This window comes from Xenopus laevis, chromosome 9_10S (assembly GCF_017654675.1).
Source record: "Xenopus laevis strain J_2021 chromosome 9_10S, Xenopus_laevis_v10.1, whole genome shotgun sequence".
In the NCBI taxonomy this organism is placed as follows: Eukaryota; Metazoa; Chordata; class Amphibia; order Anura; family Pipidae; genus Xenopus; species Xenopus laevis.
The window spans coordinates 103,732,843-103,755,678 of record NC_054388.1 but is presented as its reverse complement, the minus strand read 5'-3'; the positions used below and the strand labels follow the sequence as shown (position 1 = coordinate 103,755,678).

The 22,836-nt window shown below is 39.7% G+C and overlaps 1 protein-coding gene across 3 annotated transcripts in view; it reads left to right on the top strand.

Moving 5' to 3' along the window:
* Positions 1 to 22,836, top strand: part of LOC108702319 (voltage-dependent T-type calcium channel subunit alpha-1H-like) — a 164,424-nt gene that overhangs the window by 85,554 nt on the left and 56,034 nt on the right. For all 3 annotated transcript variants that reach the window (XM_041577897.1, XM_041577896.1, XM_041577894.1), the window contains exons 9-13: positions 7,749 to 7,900; positions 11,471 to 11,656; positions 12,011 to 12,128; positions 15,116 to 15,271; positions 22,097 to 22,187. In XM_041577897.1, the coding sequence (XP_041433831.1) occupies positions 7,749 to 7,900; positions 11,471 to 11,656; positions 12,011 to 12,128; positions 15,116 to 15,271; positions 22,097 to 22,187 (703 nt within the window). The remainder of the gene's footprint in view (positions 1 to 7,748; positions 7,901 to 11,470; positions 11,657 to 12,010; positions 12,129 to 15,115; positions 15,272 to 22,096; positions 22,188 to 22,836) is intronic.

Sequence of the window (22,836 nt, the reverse complement as noted above, 5' to 3'; positions counted from 1 at the left end):
CCAGATTTTTGGCGAATCTAAATGGGTCAGAATCGCCCATCACTACAGTGGTCATACATACATACAAGTTTTATTACTAGGGCGATGTTGCCGAACAAGTGGCCTGGAGAGGACTACATCAATACACAAGTACACAATCGGCCTCTGATGGGATCTTCTAACTTGCCTGATAGATATGTGTGCCACCAGATATGGGTTGGGCAGGTAATTGGAAAGGCCCCATACCCAGGCCAATGTATGACCATTAGTAGAATCAAGATTGGATCTCAGTTATGCCAGTGTTGCTTCCACCTTACACCATGTGAACTTGCAGCCTTTCTTCTGAGACCAGTAATTAAAGTTTGTAGCTATGAGTATTATTGTTTACATTGCCTTTGTGTTGTCTTGGTCTCTAGTCTTGGTCTTCACCCTTCTACCTATGCCTCGGTCTTCACTTACAATAAAACTAGCTGGTCTTGAATGCAGCACTAGTAGAATGTACGAAATGATGTAGGTGTTTTATTGGCCTATGGAGGAAATAAATACCCCACAACAAGGCGGGAATTATCCTTCAAGAATCTGACGAAACATGATTCAGGCAATACTGCTATAAAGCGTTACTGTATGTCTGTAGGGTTTCTACTTGACTTTACATGCTGGAATTCACTGCTTACCCTTTGTCTAATATTCCTAGGCCAAACACTCATTTCATATTTAAGATAAAAGAAATCTTTTAATTGTGGCGCTTTCCATAATATGTAAGGCCTTGTGAATTATCAATGCAGGGGTTTTATCTAGAAATTCCCAATTATAGATAGCAAGCCGAATAAAACTTGAATGTAGCAGAATATTTCCCCAGAGATTCAGATGTATTTAATGCCATTCTGTCGGTCTATTAAGAATAGTGCTTAAAAGGATTCTGTAAAGGACTTTTATGATGTAGTTTTTATTTCTAAATTACACTGTTTACACAGCAAATAATTCACTCTACAATATAACATTTAATTCCTGAACAAGCAAGTGTATTTATTTAGTTGTAATATTGGTGTGTAGGTGCATCTCATGTCATTTTGCCTGGTCATGTGATTTCAGAAAGAGCCGGCACTTTAGGATGGAACTGCTTTCTGGCAGGCTGTTGTTTCTCCTACTCAATGTAACTGAATGTGTCGCAGTGGGACCTGGATTTTACTATTGAGTGCTGTTCTTATATCTACCAGGCAGCTGTTATCTTGTGTTAGGGAGCTGTTATCTGGTTACCTTCCCATTGTTCTGTTGTTAGGCTGCTAGGGGGGGTAACGGGATGGGGGTGATACAGGCCCGGACTGGCAATCTGTGATCTCTGGCAAATGCCAGATGGGCTGCTGTAAGATGCCATATAAAGTGACTATTTAGTGGGCAGGAGGGGGCTGTTTGGGCTTCTTTTTACTTGGAATACCATGGCCTATTTTGACTCCCAGACCTGGGGTGATATCACTCCAACTTTCAGTACAGCAGTAAAGAGTGACTGAAGTTTATCAGAGCACAAGTCACATGACTGGGGGCAGCTGGGAAACTGACAATATGTCTAGCCCCATGTCAGATTTCAAAATTAAATATAAACAATCTGTTTGCTCTTTTGAGAAATGGATTTCAGTGCAGAATTCTGCTGGAGCAGCACTATTAACTGATGCGTTTTAAAAAACACATTTTTTCTCATGAAAGTATCCCTTTAATAACTTCAGTTCAAACATTACCATGGGGTAGATTTAGTAAAGTGCGAAATGGCTAACGATAGCCAGCGTTGCCCCCGCAAAGACATTGCCAATTGACTAACAGGCACAGGCGCCAATTCGCTAGCGAAACAGACCGTCGCTAGCATTCATTCACACTCTATCGCCAGGCGACTTTTCACTCTGGCAAACAGACATTACTCCGCAAATTCACTAAAATGCGGATTTTACTGAACGTTACCTCTTTCGCCGGAGTTGCCTTCGCCACCTCAGACCAGGCGAAGTGCTAAAAAGTAGCTGCATCTTCCTCAATCTTCTCTTACTTACATCATATCGAAAATGCATTAAAGTTCCAAAAACGCTGGCGACTTTTAATTTTTTCAGCGTGATTGCCTTCAAAAGTCTTAAAAAACTTTTTTGGGGGAACCGCTTTTTCCAGACATTTCATAACACATGGAACATTCATTTTACAGTGGGCTCATGTGTAGGGCATTATATTAACTCTCTTGTCTTTATTAAGGTTCCCTGGACATTTGTAATATAAACCGGTAACTTAAGCCATTTGCACCAACAGTTATAATAAAGACGTCCATACAACTTTAAATTACCCGAAGTATGCAAATTGACCTAGCGAATTTGGATGAACGCTGAAATGCTCGCACTGCCAAAGTAACGCTAGGGAAAAGTCGCCAGCGTTCGGCGCCCAGGGCGAAACTTTGCATATAAGTGAATAGGCGTAGTCTGAGCTTTTGGCTAAGTGTTGTGATGGGTGCGAAACGGACGCTGTCGAAAATTCACCGGTTAGTGAATCTGCCCCATGTCTCTGCCATATAGACCTGCAGAGCCAATTTAGCCAGGGTTAGGGAAATTGGAAAATCAAATTTAGTATATTTTGGGGTGATATATGGATAAGGTGGTAAACTGCACAAGTCTAGGGTCCAACAGCAACCAGTCATTTGTTTAAGACAGTCTACTACAAATACAGCCTGCTATTGGCAACTGTTGTGCAGTATTTGGCTCATAAAGATGGCTTTAGATGTTAGGTAATCTGGTGGGCCAGGGAAAACTGAAATCCCAACATCTACAGATCTTTTTGAACCCTGGGAGTGCACAGGATTTAGCATGCTTTCTATTTCCCTGTTTCCAGCACGTGCATTCCCTGTGATAATCAGAGAGGTACCAATTCATCAAACAGATTCGTTCAGTGATCTGTTAATAATACATTTACTAAATGTGTTCCATATGCAGAATAAGTAAACAGCGAGTTCTGCCATATAAATAATGGATTAATACATGGCCAGATATGGCGAGTCCGCGGCTTAGTCAGAAGACTAAAGGGCTTTGATCGGGGATACAATTTAAATATGAATTTGCTGTTTAGTTTAGCATTGATCATAGAGGGATTAAATGTGGTCAGAAAGTTCTTATTTATCAATGTTAAAGGCCAACTGTCAGTTTATTTGTTTAAAGTATATAGTTCTCATACTCCCCAGGCCCTTTGATGGTGGGAGCAGAATTGTCAAGGGGAGGGTCACTGCAATATGCATGGCCCCCATCCAGTATTTTCGGTGACCAATCCACTCTGCACCACTGTTGATATTTTTGGCAAGTTGTTCCTGAACATCCAAAACTCAGTTTCCATTGTTTTATGGGTTTTGCAAACAGTTTTGCAGTTTGCAGGCTCCTGCTTGATTGGCCAAGTTACCCTGTAATTAGTTACTTGGCCAATCAAGTTGTTGGTTATGTGAAACTCGGCAGATCTGTGGAAAGGACATTTAGGGGGTTGTACTAGTATGGGACCTGTAATGCAGAATTCTCGGGACCTGGGTTTTTCCAGATAATGGATCTTTCCGTATCGTAAAGTAGTTCATCTTTCATTGTTTACTATGTTATGTAAGGCTACAAATGTATTGTTATTGCTAATTGTTATAACTCTTTCTAAGCATGCCCTCGTCTATTCATATTCTAGTCTCTTATTCGAATCAAAGCATGGCTGCTAGGGCAATTTGGACCTTAGCAACCAGACTGCTGAAATTGCTGAAACTGGAGAGCTGCTGAATAAAAAGCTAAATAACGCAAAAACCACAAATAATAAAACATGAAAAGCAATTGCAAATGGTCTCAGAATATCACTCTCTTCATCATACTAAACGTTAATTTAAAGGTGAACGACCCCTTTGTCTCCTAGAATTTCCGATGATATTCGCGAAAAGGTGAAAAATTCTCAAAATGGTGCCGGCGTCTCGCTTTTGACGCCGGCGTCCGTTTTTGACACCGGTGTCTGGTTTTTTAATTGCCGGCATTCATTTTTTGAAGCCGGTGCAAATTCGTCAAAAATGCGCCGACGTCCAAAAAAAGGAAGCGGGCGTCCATTTTTTTTTAAGCCGGCGAATTTTCACAGCAGTTTCGCAAATTTATTCGCCAGTGGCGAATCGCAGGAATTTGCGTTTGCCGAATAAATTCGCCCATCACTACTAGAAAATCATATAAACATTAAATAAACCCAATTTTGCTTTGCTTCCAATAAGGATTAATTATATCTTAGTTTGGATCAAGTACAAGCTACTGTTTTATTATTATAGAGATAAAGGAAATTATTTTTAAAATTTGGATTAAATGGAGTCTATGGGAGATGGCCATTCCATGATTCGGAGCTTTCTGAAAAACAGGTTTCGGAATAACAAATCCCATACCAGTACCAGATACTTAAGGATCAATAGCTAGATGACCAAAAAAACAACCTTTATACATATAGTATATCAGTGTTAGAAGTTGATGGGAGCCTAACCAAATTGTGGTCCTTAAAAGAACAGTAACACCCAAAAGTGTTTTAAAGCAATGCCAATATGATGTACTGTTACCTTGCACTGGTAAAAATGTATGTGCTACTTTCATTTTTGGTGTTCCTTCAAAAAGGGACACAATTCTGAACACCACTGTCTGGTACTGTCTGCATCAGGGTTGCCAGGTTTAATTTTCAAAACCAGCCAAAGTCAGCTACAAAACCAGCCCAAAACTAGCCAAGAGGCACTTCAAAAGTAGCCCAAAAATAATACAATATGTGGAGTGAAGAAAATTCTAAAAAATAAATGAATAATATAAAAATATGCCTTTTTTAAACTTTTCCATGAAGCAAAATAGGACAGATTCACCCGTCACCAGGAGAGTAACTGCAAAGGGGGGGGTCAGGAGGTATAGGGGCCTCATAAGGCCCTAATACATATGTAATATCAATAAATATTGGTAAAACAGTTCAACTTGTAGATATTTTGGTTGCCAGCAGATTTTTGCCCCAAAATTGTCTGAAAAGGAAAAGGAAAGAATGCTTAGGAGGGATGGGAAACTGGGGTACAGAGCCCAAAATCTGGTACTCCCGACTTCTACACAAGTCAGTCCCATTGCATGCTGGGTATTGTAGACTTACATTAAACTTGCCAGTTGCCAAATTGTTAAACAAAAACTACATTACCCAACATGCATTGGGAGACGCAGGCTTGGCACATTAGGGCAAGAATAAAACAAACCCGCCAAAGGCCCAAAAAGTAGCCCAAATCTGTCCCTTTCTAGTTTGTACTTTCAAAACCCGCCTGGGCTTTATATTAGTAGCCCAATTGGGCTGGAAAACTGCCATCCTGGTAACCCTGGTCTGCATGGAGTAGCACACTTCTGACAAAAAGTAAATTAAGAAAGTTACAATTCCTTCCATTTTTTTCGTTGGAATTCGTAACATAATACTGGTATGGGATCCGTTATCTGGAAACGCGTTATCCTCCCGAACTAGGGAATGGTCGTCTCCCGTAGACTCCATTTTATTCAAATAATCCACATTTTTAAAAATTATTTCCTTTTTATCTGTAATAATGAAACATTATCTTGTCCTTGATCCCAACTAAGATATAATTAATCCTTATTGGGGGCAAAACCAGTCTATTGGGTTTATTTAATGTTTACATGATTTTCTAGTAGACTTAAGGTATGAAGATCCAAATTACCGAAAGATCCGTTATTCGGAAACCCCCAGGCCCTGAGCATTCTGGATCACAGGTCCCATACCTGTATATGTGTATACCCATATAGGAATTCTACTATATGCTCAGACAGTTTAACTGAGAGCCGCTAGAAGACATTCCTGAGATAGATATCAGCAATGCATTATTAATGGAGAGTGCTGTGGCCCCCAGCCATGAGGTGCTCTCATCACATGTTCTGTACCAGGCCATCCCTAATGAGACAAGCTCACTGACTCTCTGCCAAATGACTGATCTTCTAATTAGCTCCTTCAGACGCCAACAGATTTCACTCCTTGATGGAAGCCATGTTTCACACTGAAAAGAGTAGAATAATCAGATCATAAAGAAATGTCGCTCCATGCCAAAAGGGTGGATGACGTCCACTAAATGTGCCCTTTTATTAGAGCCTCTCGGGTGTAGGAATGAAACTTTATCATTGCACCAACTTATACATACTCTTTCTCCTCTGTAATAATAAGATAGTTCTTTCTGCTTGACGGCAACTAACCCTATTGGTTTTTTTTTCCATATTTAAAATATTCGAGTAGCATTAAGGTAGTGTTTCCCGAACTAGTGGGGCTAAAGACCTTGACTGCGTGGCCCAGTTAGGGACATGTATGGATAGAATTATTATTTACTGTCATAAATACTTTTTGAAACCCACCTTGAAGGTTATTTAGGACTAAATTTGTATGTTTGACCTTGATATGAGCTAAGGACAGCCCTGGTTAAATGTGAGGTTTCAAAGGGATGCTTGAACCAAAAAAACACAGAAAGCAAATGTGATCTACCGTAACCTAATAGACGGACCCCTTAACTTGAAAACCCCAATGTTTCTACATATCTGTAACCTTGTTATGAGCTAACATGGCCCAGCCTGAAAGCCAGTTAGGGTAACATTTGGGGTGAGTGCCCTGGATACCCCTGGAACTATAGCAGGGTTACAGATATACAGAAACATTGGGGTAACAGTCAACCTTGTTATGAGCTAAGGGGGCCCAGTTTGAAGGCCAGTAAGGGGGGGGGAAGATTTGGGGTGAGTGTTGTTTTGTGCCCTGGAACTATAGCAGGGTGACTGTTACCCCAATGTTTCTATACATCTGTAACATTGTTATGAACTAAGGGGACCCAGCCTGAAGGTCAGTTAGGATGAGACTTGGGGTGAGTGCTTCTTTGTGCCTTGGTTACCCCTGGAACTGACTGTTACCTCAATGTTTCTATACATCTGTAACCTTGTTATAAACTAATGGGGCCCAGCCTGAAGGCCAGTTAGGGTGAGATTTGGAGTGTGTTTATTTGTGCCCTGGGTACCCCTGGAACTATAGCAGGGTGACTGTTACCCCAATGTTTCAATATATCTATAACCTTGTTATGAGCTAAGGGGGCCCAGCCTGAAGGCCAGTTAGTGTGAGATTTGGGGTGAGTGTTTATTTGTGCCCTGGGTACCCCTGGAACAATAGCAGGGTGACCATTACCCAATGTTTCTATATATCTGTAACCTTGTTATGAGCTAAGGGGGCCCAGCCTGAAGGCCAGTTAGTGTGAGATTTGGGATGAGTGTTTATTTGTACCCTGGGTACCCCTGGAACTAAAGCAGGGACTGTTACCCCAATGTTTCGGCCGGAATTAGGGGTAGGCAGAAGAGGCATGTGCCTAGGGCGCAAAGGAGGGGCACCAGTCACAGTACCTCTTCTGCCTCCTTCCCCTTGTTCGGTCCCTTGTTTCCTCCACCTTTTGCAGCATTTCTTGATTTCTGGGCGCATGTGTTTGGCCACAAAGGGTTTTCAACACGTGCACAAGAGGAGGGGGCGGCACTGAGCTAAGGAGTCCCAGCCTGAAGAACAGTTAGTATGAGCTTTGGGGAACTGGAACTACTGCATGGTGATTGAAATGTTTCTATATTCTACACTAATGAAGCCACTTCTAATTAAAATGACATAAATTACTTTTTTACTTTTTTGATCTAGTGTTACAAATGGCCAATGTTGATTGTAACTATTGCTGTATATGGAGGGAAGGCTAACACTAACCAATGCCATGTGTTTTCCAGCCAGAAGAACTGACTAACGCCTTGGAAATCAGCAATATTGTGTTCACCAGCATGTTTGCGCTGGAGATGCTGCTGAAGCTCTTGGCCTTTGGTATCTTTCAATACATCAAGAATCCGTACAACATCTTTGACGGGATCATTGTCGTCATCAGGTAATTGATTATTGATAATTATAGTTTGCACTTCCCAGATTGTTCAATTAGTCTTAATTTTTCCTTAGTTGCCTGACATGTAAAAGAAAACATATTCTGTCTGTAACTAGCTTGAATGTCAAGCTGTTTTTTGGACTGCAACAGCCCGAAGGTTGCAGGATAAACATGTATTTTTTCAGTCTTCATTTGGGAACCCCAGCTGGGTATTGAGACCTTCTAAAACTCTAGAATGTGAAGAAAGTAGTCTCTATTAATTCCCTTCTCATATATAGTTTTCTTAACTGGATTTGACCATTTCTTCTGCATATATACAGCATGGACAACCTATCCTAATAAATTACATTTAGGTGTCAAAATTGCTAGAATCCCACACATTTCAGTGAAGTGGAATTGTGTGACAACTGAAGCATTCCATTGAACAAGTCCCACATTATTAACAAAGGCAATCACATTATTATTTGGGTTGAAAAAGAAAGCTCTAGCATTTGAAATTCAGCCCACCACAGAAACCTTTTGCAGAGATATCAGCCTTCTGTAGGTGATTTCCGGCGAGGTTTACATAGTAGGTTCCGTTGAAAAAAGACACACGTCCATCAAGTTCAACCTTTAAACTCTGTTTTAACCTGCCTTACTGCCAGTTGATCCAGAGGAAAGCAAAAAACCCATTTGAATCCTCTGAAAGTTGCCTCAGAGGGGTAAAAAATTCCTTCCTGACTCCAAAATGGCAATGGGACCAGTCCCTGGATCAACTTGTACTATGAGCTATCTCCCATAACCCTGTATTCCCACCCATGCCACACCTGATCACATCCAATAACAAATGATCATGGCCCCCAACAACCGGAAACTTTTTCCTCCTTCCATAAATTCTATAATTTCTATAATACTGTATATAATGACACCATAGGCTAGGTTTCACCAACAGGTTCTTCTCAACAGATAACACAATAGGAGACTCATGGGAGTTTGACAGACAATTGCAGTTTGTACAAGTCTAGGATCAGAGAAAAACACTCATAAACTATGGAGAATGTATATAAGAGGAAAATAATACTACTTTTATCCAATTACATTGGCCCTTTAAGTCATTACACTTTCACACTCTACCATGGAATAGAATTTCATAATCCTTCTCATGCAACGTAGTACTCTTCCTATTTCTGCCTTTTTGATATGTTTATCTGGTGAGTTAGCAGGAATTGAAGCTCTGGGGATGTCACATTGAGAGGGAATTAAAGTGATATCATTTAATGTACATCTGACACAAGGGAGAATGACGGGAAGAATAAGTCAAGTCACGGCAGTTGGATGTTATCCTAACCTTTCCATCTTCTAGGTCCGGCCACAGCTCCCTTTCCCACTCTTAATAAGATTGGCTCTTACGGAAACCGGGAGGAAAGTCAATACTCCTTTTTCTGTGGCTACACCAGATGGCTATTCAAAGTTTATTTAAATAAGTGGAACTTTGAAAGAAATTGGCTTTTTAAAATTGATTTGCATGTGGCAGGTTAAAGCAAATCTCGCAGAGCTCTACATTGTAGACATGGTCTGTTGCATCTTCATGTAATCAGTGTGTCATTGTTAGAAGCTCTGCCGTGTTTCAACTCGAGCATGACCGAGCCTTAGGGATGTCCTCTTCGTAGCTTGATGTAATCTACTCTCAGTAGCTTAGGGCAAGTCAGGCTCAGAATTTCTCTGTAATATAACGTGTTTATTTTACACTCTGAGCCTGGATAGACATTTAACTCTAATAGGTACAATCACAATGGCAAGCCCTTTGGGGATCCAAAGGCCTGAGAACATTGCACCATTTCAAGTATCCAGGCGACTTCATTAGCAATAATTCACTTGAAGCATATTAAAGGGGTTCTGTCATACTTTTTATGATGTAGTTTTTATTTCTAAATTACACTGTTTACACTGCAAGTAATTCTCTCTACAATATAAAATTTAATTCCTGAAATTCCAGCAAGTGTATTTTTTTTAAGTTGTAATATTGGTGTGTAGGTGCATCTCATTTTGCCTGGTCATGTGCTTTCAGAAAGAGCCAGCACTTTAGGAACTGCTTTCTGGCAGGCTGTTGTTTCTCAATGTAACTGAATGTGTCTCAGTGGGACATGGGATTTTACTATTGAGTGTTGTTCTTAGATCTACCAGGCAGCTGTTATCTTGTGTTAGGGAGCTGTTATCTGGTTACCTTCCCATTGTTCTGTTGTTAGTCTGGGGGGGGGGAAGTGAGGGGGGTGACATCACTCCAAACTTGCAGTACAGCAGTAAAGAGTGACTGAAGTTTATCAGAGCATAAGTCACATGACTAGGTCAGCTGGGAAACTGACAAAATGTCTAGCCCCATGTCAGATTTCACAATTAAATATAAAAAAAATCTGTTTGCTCTTTTGAGAAACGGATTTTAGTGCAGAATTCTGCTGGAGCAGCACTATTAACTGATGTGTTTTGAAAAAAAACATTTTTTCTCATGACAGTATCCCTTTAAATGTCCTGCAGACATTCGGTGGGGATTGAAAAAATTCTAAACCATTTAAAGGAACAGTTCAGTGTAAAAATAAAAACTGAGTAAATAGATAGTCTGTGCAAAATAAAAATGTTTCTAATGTAGTTAGTTAGGCAAAAATGTAATGTATAAAGACTGGATGTCTAACAGAACAGAACTTTACTTCCTGCTTTTCAGCTCTCTAACTCTTGAGTTAGTCAGCGACTTTAAGGAAGGCCACATGGGACATAACTATTCAGTGAGTTTGCAAGTGACTTGCAAACACTACAGGAAGTAGTGTTCTGGTTATTATGTTAATCAGCTTTCAGCTCAGATTCAAAAGCAACAGTTATGACCCATGTGTCCCTCCCTCAAGTCACTGATTGGTTACTGTCTGGTAACCAATCAGTGGAAACCAAATGAGCTGAAAAGCAGGAAGTAGTGTTCTGGTTATTATGTTAATCATCCAGTCACTCCAGCCTTTATACATTACATTTTTGCCTAACTAACTATATTAGAAACATTGTTTATTTTGCACAGCCTATCTATTAACCCAGTTTTTATTTTTACACTGAACAATTCCTTTAAGCACCACAAAACATAGACTCCAGTAAAAAGACCATACGTGTCTTCATTTTTGTGTTGACGTTGGTATGTCATTAGTAACTATGACAGAACTAAAATTGTCAGCAGGTCTGATGGCAACATTGAAAAGTATGTGAAGACAAAAGCTGCAGTTGAGTTTAAATATGCTGTTCAAATGCAGATGGAGCAAACTTTGTTTTGACATCACACAGCTGACACTGCACACCACAACACAATATGCCACAGCATTTATATCGGTGGAGAAAGGTAAGACCATGCTCTGTTTTAGTGACATTGTTGGACATGGTGAACCATTCCAAGCGAAATGTCTAGATAAAGTTAGCTCCATCTGTATATGTAGAAACCAAACATAGTTTTAAGAGCGAAGTTCTTTCTCTCCGACATACTGTTTGTGACATTGGTCGGTCCCATTCATGCAGTGTCTTTATCCAGTCAATGAGATACGTAGAACTGTATTGATCTTTACATTGCAGTGTGTGGGAAATCATCGGTCAATCAGACGGGGGTCTGTCTGTGCTTAGAACGTTCCGGCTCCTTCGCGTACTGAAGCTGGTGCGATTTATGCCAGCGCTGCGTCGTCAGTTGGTGGTTCTGGTGAAGACTATGGACAACGTTGCCACCTTCTGCATGCTTCTTATGCTCTTCATTTTTATCTTCAGGTACGACATCATATTTGAGACATGAAAGAGATGTCATAGAGAGAGATGGAGAGGTTCTGCTTAATTTTTTAGAGAATTCTGCTTTCATAATTTTCATATATAACAATGTATTCACTCAAGTTTAAATTAAGTACAGTGACCAAATAGCAATAAAATATTGTCAAGCAATGGGAATTGCGCATGTCTAGTCAGTCCTTAGTTGTGGAAATGTAACTGCAAGCTATATAATATAGAGTTTAACATATGGGTTTTGGTGCTCTGTCCACTGTGAACTTTTAAAAAGCAAATATCAGTTCTGTTGTGACTGACAGCTCACCAGCTTGTCCTTCTTTCTTGGGCACGTGGAATATGCAGCATCCTTGGCATGCATCTGTTTGGGTGTAAGTTTACTTGGACTGCAGACACCGGAGAGACAGTCAAAGACAGAAAGAACTTTGATTCCTTGCTTTGGGCGATTGTCACCGTCTTCCAGGTAAGGGCATTAAATTCTTTTACAGATTGAATATATGTATATATAATACACAAAAGCCATGAATATCTTGTAAATTATATCCTTATAAACGGTGAGTAGTGATGTCATCAGTTATAAACGGTGAGTAGTGATGTAATTTCTGTCATATGACTCACTGAAATTTGTGTATTATAATTAATAAAGTACCCCCAGTTGTAAAATATGAGGATATTATAAGTTACCTCGGAGTTCCATGACCTGTATAAAAACACTCAGCCTTTGGCCTCGTGTTTTTATATGGTCATGAAACTCCTCGGTAATTTATAATCTCCTTTTACAAGAGGGGGTACTTTATTCACTATTTATTTATACTCTTGTCCCAAGAGCTGAATGTGTGGAAAGCTTACAAGGAGCCACACACAGTATGGTCACCTTCCAAATGTTGCAAAGAGCCTGATCGATTGGAACAATAGGAAGGGAAGAGAACATAGTAACAAGTTCAACCTTTTAAGTCTATATATAACCTGCCTAACTGCCAGTTGATCCAGAGGAAGGGAAAAAAAACCTTCTGAAGCCTCTCCAATTTGCCTCAGAGGGGGAAAAAACTCTTCCTGACTCCAAGATGGCAATTGGGTCAGACCCTGGATCAACTTGTACCACAAGCTTTCATCTTCCGAAGCCTTGTGAACTGGCCAACATTGTTTTTGGCAGATTACATTTTCAAACCTACCCAGTTTGCAAACCAATTGATATCTATGTACTATCCGTGTACTATCAATATGTATAGATGATTTTGTATGATATTATTGGAAAGTGTATGGCCAGCTTTTTGTGTGGGTCCTTGTCTAATGCAAAATGGTAGGCATGGGGCAAACAGGGAGAATCGTTTTATGCATTAATTAACTCTTGTGGTGAACTGTATGGTCATAGATTATCCAAAAACTGAGCATAGGGGACTGGATGACAGTGTACAGGGAGATGAGGGTTTCTGTAGAGAGGAGCCAAATTGGAGAATTCTAACTCCCCCACCACCTGAGACCACTATGAAGCAGTGTAACTTCAATGGCAGCAGCATTCTGTAAGAAAGTGATCCCCAACCAGTGGCTCGTGAGTAACATGTTGCTCTCCAACCCCTTGGATGTTGCTCCCAGTGGCCTCAAAGCAGGAGCTTATTTTTTAATTTCTGGCTTGGAGGCAAGTTTTGGTTGTATAAAAACAAGATCTACTGCTAAACAGATCCTCCTGTAGGTAGGGTTGCCACCTTTTTTAAAATGTATTACCGGCTGCTGGGGGGCGGGGTCACAAAGGGGCAGGTCGTCATGTCAAAAGGGGCGGGTCGCGACGTCAAAGGGGGCGGGGCCGCACCACCATCTCTAGAAGAAGTAAAAGATAAGGTAAGTTCCAGGGGATTGGGGGCATTCCGAGGGCTCCTTTTAATGGTATTACAAATTTACCGGCATATACATTGCCGGTAAATTTGTAATACCGGCCCCGGCCTTAGCAGGTATTGGCAACCCTACCTGTAGGCTGGCGGTCCACATAAGGGCTACCAAATAGCCAATCACACCCCAGGAATTGTTTTTATGCTTGTGTTGCTCCCCAACTCTCTTTCCATTTGAATGTGGCTCAAAGGTATAAAATGGTGGGGACCCCTGCTGTAAGAGCTGAGTTGCTGCTAGAACAAAACATATCATCGATTAGTGTAAAGACTGAGTGTAACTAGGGTGAAGTCAGTTACAGGCCCGGACTGGCAATCTGTGGGTGCTGGTGGGGGCTGTTTGGGCTTCTGTGTGGGCTGATTGGGCCTTTGTGTACCTGAAAGGCCAGAACCTATTTTAATTCTCAGTCCGGTCCTGGTCAGTTAGGTATGTCGCAGTGACCAGGATTTGGAGAAATGTCTCATGTAAAAATAGGAGAAACAGAGAGAGCGGATTTGTGCGTGTAGTGTATCTTCCCATTTATTGAACCACTGTTTTGTGGTCAAAATTTTAACAGATTCAGAGTGAAATACCTTTAGAGATACTATCTTTCACACTGACTTCAAGCAAAAGTCAAAGTCTTCTCATTTGCATGGAATAACTGGGATAGATATAATGACTGCCTTGAGGTCTGAACTGGTTCAGGCACTTAAGGATGACAGGAAAATGGGCCAGACTGGTTCTTATCTGCCAACAAATTACATTACTCTTCGGCTTCAGGAATTACAGGCATTTCATGCAATGTAGCCATTTCCCTTCACATTAGCATCTTATCATTATCTTTTTCAAACACAACTGGGGAGTGGGAGCATTAGGATAATTGCGTTAAGGGTTCAGCTTTGAAAGCCAAAGATTGGTTTTGGGCACTGTATATAGAGTTAAAAAGAAAAGTCTTACAACCCTGGTGTAAAGTCTTACATATACTGGTGTATATCATTGGGAACATATATATTCAATCACAAATCTAAATCTATTTGAAGTCAACTCGTTGTCAGAAATGTGGCCTCCTTTCTGGTCTAAACATCTAAAAGTCTAATTAGCTTTTAGAAGAAAAAAAAATGATTTCTGAAGTATTCCTAATGCATTTCTGTTATCTAATGCTGTCGTCCACAGCTAAAATATGAAAAAGTTTAAAAAATCCTTTAAAAAAAAAAAAAAAGCTTTTAGATCTTAAGGAACACGAGCAAACAGGGCAGCCATACCCTGTCCATTGAGATCCAACAGAAATTATGTCCTCAGTAAAAATTGTTTGGATGGGAGAAGAATAGCCTTTATTTATTACTTTGATTTATTTGAATAACTTTATTCAATCCTGTATAATACATGGAATTGTATTATCTACTAATTATCTACCTTAAAAGGACCAAACATGGAGTATCTTCAATGTCTTGTTTGCCCTGTTTTGCTCAAGAAATAAAAAGCCCATGGAGTAATTTCAGGTGAAGCTTTTTGCACTCATATTGAACATAGCGGTATACTTTTTTTGGGGTCATCCATTCTATGTAGTAACTTCTTTCATTTTCTCCCAAGATTCTCACCCAAGAAGACTGGAATATGGTCCTGTACAATGGCATGGCTTCCACCTCCTCCTGGGCAGCGCTCTACTTTGTGGCCCTCATGACATTTGGAAATTATGTGCTTTTCAACTTGTTAGTAGCCATCTTAGTTGAAGGCTTCCAAGCAGAGGTAAAGTGATGAGAGTGCTGGACTCTATGGTGTTGGCATTGTTGTACTTTGGGATTATTGTTGTTTTTGTAATTATTTTGGAATACATTTTCTTTGGTTATGTTTATGCGTTTAAAGGGGACATAGGGGCAAATTCACTAAACGCCGAAGCGCCTAACGCTAGCGTGAATTCGCTAGCGTTGGGCATTTTCGTTACTTCACAGATTCACTAACAGATGCTGGCGTAACTTCGTTAGTGTTACTTCGCACCCTTACGCCTGGCGAAATTGCGCAACGGACGTAACTACGCAAATTCACTAACGCGCGCAGTGTTCTGAACGCTACCTTTTACGCTAGACTTCCTTCGCCACCTCAGACCAGGCGAAGCGCAATAGAGTAGATAGGGATTGCTTCCAAAAAAGTTACATTTTTTTCTAAGTCCCAAAAAACGCTGGCGTTTTTTCTTTATTATGGGTGAAAAAGATCGAAAAAATTTTTAGGCTCCCCTCCTTCCCCCCTACATTTCCTAACTCATGGCAACTTAACTATACAGTGGGCACATGTGTAGGGCAAAATAAAAATTTTATTTGCTGTTGTGAAGGTTTCCCAGGCTTGTGTACTGATGCTACATGTACCTCCATTGTAACTTCAGTTTGGCGCCGTATGCAAATTAACCATCGCTATCGTAACTTCGCTTTGCTTGGCGAATTAACGCTAGCGCAACTTCGAAACCTTACGCTACCCCTGAGTGCAACTTCGGATTTTAGTGAATATGCGGAGCGCTGGCGAAAATACGCCTGGCGAAGCGGACGCCAGCGCAACTACGATTCTTAGTGAATGTCCCACATAGACTTTCCATAACACTTTTGCCAACCATGAGCATGCACATTGAAAACAATGACCAGGTGTGATGTGGCCAGACATGGTGGCTGTACCCTTCTGCTCAGCTCTCTATGAGCAGCACAAGTAGGATGGAATGAGCACTTTATAAAGTCTGTATCATGCAATTGAGGAGAGGATTTAGGTGCCCAGGAGGAGTTTTATTCCCCTGGGGGGGGGGAGTTCAAGCAGTCTTAAACAGGGTCGGACTGGAGGCCCACCGGGCTCTGCCTCAGGGCCCCCCTGCTGTGCACACACTGTTTTCATTGACAAAGAGGTGAAGAAGAGGCACAGGGAAGAGGCGCAGGGTGCGGATCTTGGCCGGTGGGGCCCACAAGAACGTGGGCCCACCAGGTTTTCTCCCAGTCCGACCCTGGTCTTAAATCCAGATAACCGGGGTAGATGTGTTCAACAGTCTTGCTTTATGTAGGAACTACACGGTGCGCGTCCTTCCGATCTGACGGAAGCGCAGGTAAGTAATACAAATGTTGCATCTACAAACTGATTGCATCCAACACAACTGCCGCATGAAGGCGCAACATGCAGTGTTCCCATCTGACTGTCGTGTGAGATACAATCAGTTTGTAGATACGACATTTGTATTACTTACATTCGATTCGGCGCATCTGACGTGACCCCTGCGCTTCCTCTAATCGTGTCGGATCGGAAGGACGAGCACTGTGTAGTTCCAGCCTAACGAATTCATCCCTGGTGTTGCAGGACTACAGCTTCCAGTATTCTTTAACCTTTTAAAATATGTTGAAGTATTCTGGGAAATGTAACATTTGGATGCCCCATGGGAACCATGTTAATATGCCTAAAGATTTAGAAACCTCTATTAAAATTTGGTGTGCGACTGAAGTATTAATAAAACTGATTGGTGTGTGATTTGATTGATTGTCATAGCAGACATTTATCTAGGAGCAGATTTACTAAGGTTCAAATTCAAATTGGAATTTGTGGTTAAAAAATTTTGAGTTCTAAATTCACCAGCTTGAATTCGAATGTGAGATTTATCACAGTCAGACCCTTCAAAAATCCAAATTCGCATAATCGCCACCTTAAACCTGCCGAGTTCATGTAGAAATCAATGGCAGAGCTCCCTTGAACTGAGTGATGAGTGAAATTTTTTGCCAAGATTTACCACGAAAATGAAGCTTATAGACTCCAATGGGAGAAAAAAAATGTTGTTCGTCAAAAAAAAACTGATGCTCACAATTCAAGGTTTTTTTTTCAGAGTTTGAATTTGATTCAGATTTTCAGGTCGGGACTATTCGATCGAATTTTAGACTGTCATTTCTTTTCATAAATAATATACCATTCAAATTGTGAATAAAAAGTAAATTTATAAGGGGCAAATTCATCAAGGGTCGAATATCGAGGGGTTAATTAACCCTCAATATTCGACTGGGAATGAAAATCCTTCGACTTCGAATATTGAAGTCGAAGGATTTTGCGCAAATACTGCGATCGTACGATCGAAGGAATAATCGTTCGATCGAACGATTAAATCCTTCGAATCGAATGTTTCGAAGGATTTCAATCCAACGATCGAAGGATTATCCTTCGACCAAAAAAGCTTAGCCAAGAATTTGATTAAAATTTCTAGGTCGGGACTATTCGATCGAATTTTAGACAGTCGTTTCTTTTCATAAATAATATACCATTCAAATTGTGAATGAAAAGTAAATTTATAAGGGGCAAATTCATCAAGAGTCGAATATCGAGGGTTAATTAATTAACTGGGAATTAAAATCCTTCGACTTCGAATATCGAAGTCGAAGGATTTTGCGCAAATACTGCGATCGTACGATCGAAGGAATAATCGAATAACGATTAAATCCTTCGAATCGAACGTTTCGAAGGATTTCAATCCTTTGATCAAAGGATTATCCTTCGACCAACATTGGGTTCGGTAGCTTTTAGGTGGCGAACTAGGGGGTCGATGTTTTTTCTTAAAGAGACAGTACTTCGACTATCGAATGGTCGAATAGTCGAACGATTTTTAGTTCGAATCATTCGATTCGAAGTCGTAGTCGAAGGTCGAAGTAGCCCATTCGATGGTCGAAGTAGCCAAAAAAACACTTCGAAATTCGAAGTTTTTTTACTTCGAGAGTTTAAAAAAAATCACATTATTCTAAAATTTGACCTTTGATAAATAATCCCCCTAGTTTCTACACAATTCTTCCATTTAGTTGATGACTTTTCAAACATAAATAATGAGAGGCATAGACTGACCAGATTTTCAGTTCACAGTGTATTAAATTTGATGCATTTGGATTATTATTGGTCAAGTCTCAGGCTCAAGTCTCAGCCAACATGGTCTCTTTGTGTGTGGCCATCTTTATCCTTGTAAAATGTGTAAGGGCAAGAGTTTCTTTGTTATAGCAGCTTCTTGAATACTAATCTGGTTCGATGGCAGATTCCCAACTCAAGAGAAGGATAAAAAGAAAAAAAATGTGAATAAAATGCATGATATATCCATGTCATCTATATTCACATGAGATGGGACGTTGAGTGGTTGGCACAGTAATGTCTGACTGTTCATTGAATTATTGTGCTGAAATGAAGCTAGAAAATGGGTAATAAAAAATGATAGTGCTTCCTGGAAATCAATTCCCCGCCCCAACCACTTTCGAATCTTTCCGATAATGCTGAGCATTTTATTCTGCATACAGGGATTTTCTTTTTGCCAAATGTTGAGCTCAGCTTCCCAGTAACCTTCATGCATTGGAGAAGGGTGGGCTGTTATTTTATAGTCTACGTGATCCCATTATCCTCACCCAAGTCTTCATTTCATACTTAAAAGGGAAAAAAAGGTCGAAAAATTAGTTGTCATCAATTTTTTTTACGTTTTCACGAATTTCATTAGTACGTTCAGATTATAATGTGAAAAAAATCTGCAATTTTAGGCTTCCAATTAGTGTTAAAAGTGATGGGATAACGATGTCTTACTTATTACTGAAGGGCGTGAATCTTTATAAACATAGGATTAAGCAGTTCTCCATGTGAGCCAGACCCACCCAATGCAGTGGGATTGTGGGTAATATATAGTAGGTGAATCATAGTGCTTTAATGATCATACTTGTGTACCTAACGTTTCTGACCCTATCAAAGAAAGACCGGCTTGAGTGCGGATGTTTGGACGTTATTTATATATATATATATATATATATATATATATATATATATATATTTATATAAAGAGTGATATATATATAGATATATATATATACAGGCATCGAACCTGTTATCCAAAATACTCGGCACCTGGGGTTTTCTGGATAATGGATGATTCCGTAATTTGGGTCTTAATACCCTAAATCTACTAGAAAATCATGTAAAAATTAAATAAACCCAATAGGCTGGTTTTGCTTCCAATAAAGATCAATTATACCTTCATTTGGAACAAGTACAAGGTACTGTTTTATTATTACAGCGAAAAGGGAAATTATTTTTTAAAATTTGGATTATTTGAATTAATGCTGAGCTTTCTGGTTTCCAGATAATGGATCCAATATATATATATATATATATATATATATATATATATATATATATATATATATATATATATATATATATATATATATATATATATATATATAAAGTACAGGTATAGGATCCCTTATCTGGAAACCCGATATCCAGAAAGCTCTGAATTACGGAATGGCTCCTATAGAGTCTCCTATAGACTCCATTTTATCTAAATAATCCAAATTTTTAAAAATGATTTCCTTTTTCTCTGTAATAATAAAGCAGTAGCTTGTACTTGATCCCAACTAAGATATAATTAATCCTTATTGGAAGCAAAACCAGCCTATTGGGTTTATTTAATGTTTAAATGAATTTCTAGTAGATTTAAGGCATAAAGACCCAAATTATGGAGAGATCCGTTATCCGGAAAACCCCAGGTCCCGATCATTCTGGATAACAGGTCCCATACCTCTATGTGCTATTGACCTTGTTCTGGTCTTGCTGACATTTGATTTGTGGAAGTAAATATAGCTTGTGAGCTCAGAGGGTTCCCAAACTCAGAATTTAGGATAAAAACAGTGGAACATCCAGAAAACTGAAAAAAACTGAAGAAGAGAAAAATCAGGGAACCCAAATCTTCATTCCTCCTGGTATTGCCAAACTAGGATTTCCAGCAGCACCTCAATTGCCATCAGTGGGTTGCGGAGAGATTTGGGGTTCAGCAGTACAGGGTTTCAGGATATGTAAACACTAAAAAATCCAGCTCTTAAAGCCTCGTATGAGGTCTCACAGTTACTTTGCTAATGTTAGTGATGTCCTTCAGCTCTGTTCTCCTTCTTCCTTACATGTTTAGAAAGAACTGACCACCATTGACTGGTGTCATCCAGTTTTGCTCCATGTGCTGTTTTACTATTTTCAGCTGTTTTTTAAAAAATTATAGAAACATTGAAATTAAGTGAATTGTTTGTCAACTGCTTTGTGATTTTGCGCACATCACGTTCCCTTTCAGGGAGAGCTGATACAGCAGATCACAACAGCTGGAGGGCCACCAGTTTGACATTACTGACTTATAGGATGTAAATAGTGATGGGCGAATTTGAGTCGTTTCGCTTCGCCGGATAATTCGCGATTTTCCAGCGAAATTCGCGAAACGGAAAAAAATTTGCAAAATGTCGCCAGCATCTCATTTTTGACCCCGGCGCCCGTTTTTTTCGCGGGCATTTTGCGAATTTATTCGCTGGCGGCGAATCGCGCAAATTCGCTGCAAATTCGTGCCTGGCGAATAAATTCACCCATCACTGGATGTAAAGATAGATGCTGAGAACCTTCATACGCCCAGTGACCAAAATAAACTTCTTTTTCCTAGAAATCGTCTGCTGGCATCCCATCGCCCATTTGATCTTTTATATAACTCCAGGTATGGGATCTGTTACCTGGAAACCCATTATCCAAAAAGGTCCGAATTACGGAAAGGCCATCTCCCATAGACTCCATTATAATCCACATTTTTTAAAATGATTTCCTTTTTCTCTGTTATAATAAAACAGTAGCTTGTACTTGATCCGAACTCATATTTCATTAATCCTTGTTGGAAGCAGAACCAGCCTATTGGGTTTATTTAATGTTTGCTAATTGTCTAGTAGACCCAAATTACATAAAGATCCATTATCCTGAAAACCACAGGTCCCAAGCATTCTGGATAACAGGTCCCATACCTGTACAATAAATGATCATTCTTTATCTCTGAAGATCTGCTCTTGCATACTGATATTTAGCACGTTGTAAAAAAATATACAGTATTCTGATTCTCCTGGTCAGTCATGCTGGTTGGAGCTGGTTTGGGCGTATGTAGAGGTAAAGGTCATACCCCCCATATGTAAAAAAGACACTAAGTTTTGCCTAGGTGCACTACCCATACCAATCAATAAGAAAAACCAATAAATCAATCAGTCATTGAAAAGACTCATTATAGGCACTAGCAAATGGGTGTCACTACTGATACCCTTATACGCCAAAGAGGGTAGCAATTGATAACATTTGGGGGGGGAGTTACATTGGAATGTTTTGGATGTTTATAAATGACCATTGTGACGTTACTGGCTATTGTGACATTAGCAATATGAGCAGTATCTGCAGCTGTGTGTCCACTAAGATTATCAGTTATGTATTTAACAGATCACACCCAAATGTGAGACTATTATGCTATGGCATAACTTTTTTACACTGAGCTCTTCCTGAACATTACATTTTGCCTATTTTGTTGTAATGAGGTATTTACCAGAAAATACAGAAAAATCAATGATTTATGGAGGAGACAGGCTTTTTTTATCTTGGGCAGACCTATTCCGGCAATCTAAGTACAAGCAGTGTTGTATGAAATGGATTAGTGATGCTTTATCCTACAAACACAGAAAATATTCTTGTTGACATCTAAGCGAGGCACCAGAACAGCTTTGATATTTGTCTTTAATCCCTTTTTTTCGACTCCAGGGGGATGCAACAAGGTCGGATACAGAGGAGGACAAGGCATCGGGCAACTTTGATGAAGACCTGGAGAAACTAAAGGAGCTTCGTGCTGCAGGTGCTGAGAAGAATCCTTGGTTCCTTATAATTCTGTACTATTGTACTGGCATGCGTTCCTCCAGCTTGTGTTTATCTACAGCCTTAATCAGCATTCCTCAATAGCCAAATGCTGGGAGTTGTAGTTACACTACAGCGAGAGGAATTGGTGTGTGGACATCCCTGATCGTTGTGTGATTGAATAAAGTATCCTTTGTGAAATATAAGGTTATTATAAGTTACTTAGTGTTCTATGACCATATAAAAGAACAAGGCTGAAGGCCGAGTGCTTACATACCTGTTAACGACCTCTTAGGTGACTTCTAATATCCTTATATTTTACACATGGGAGTATATATATATATATATATTGTTTCATTGAGTCTTGTGTCACAAAGGACAATACTGAACACAGATTATACCTGATGAAATATATGATATAATTTACAGAATATGCATTGTTCTTGTAGATATATAATATATGAACATCCTACCTAGACACCCTACCAGATAGATAGATAGATAGATAGATAGATAGATAGATAGATAGATAGATAGATAGATAGATAGATAGATAGATAGATAGATGATAGATAGATAGATAGATAGATAGATAGATAGATAGTTGGATGGATAGATAGATAGATAGATAGATAGATAGATAGATAGAT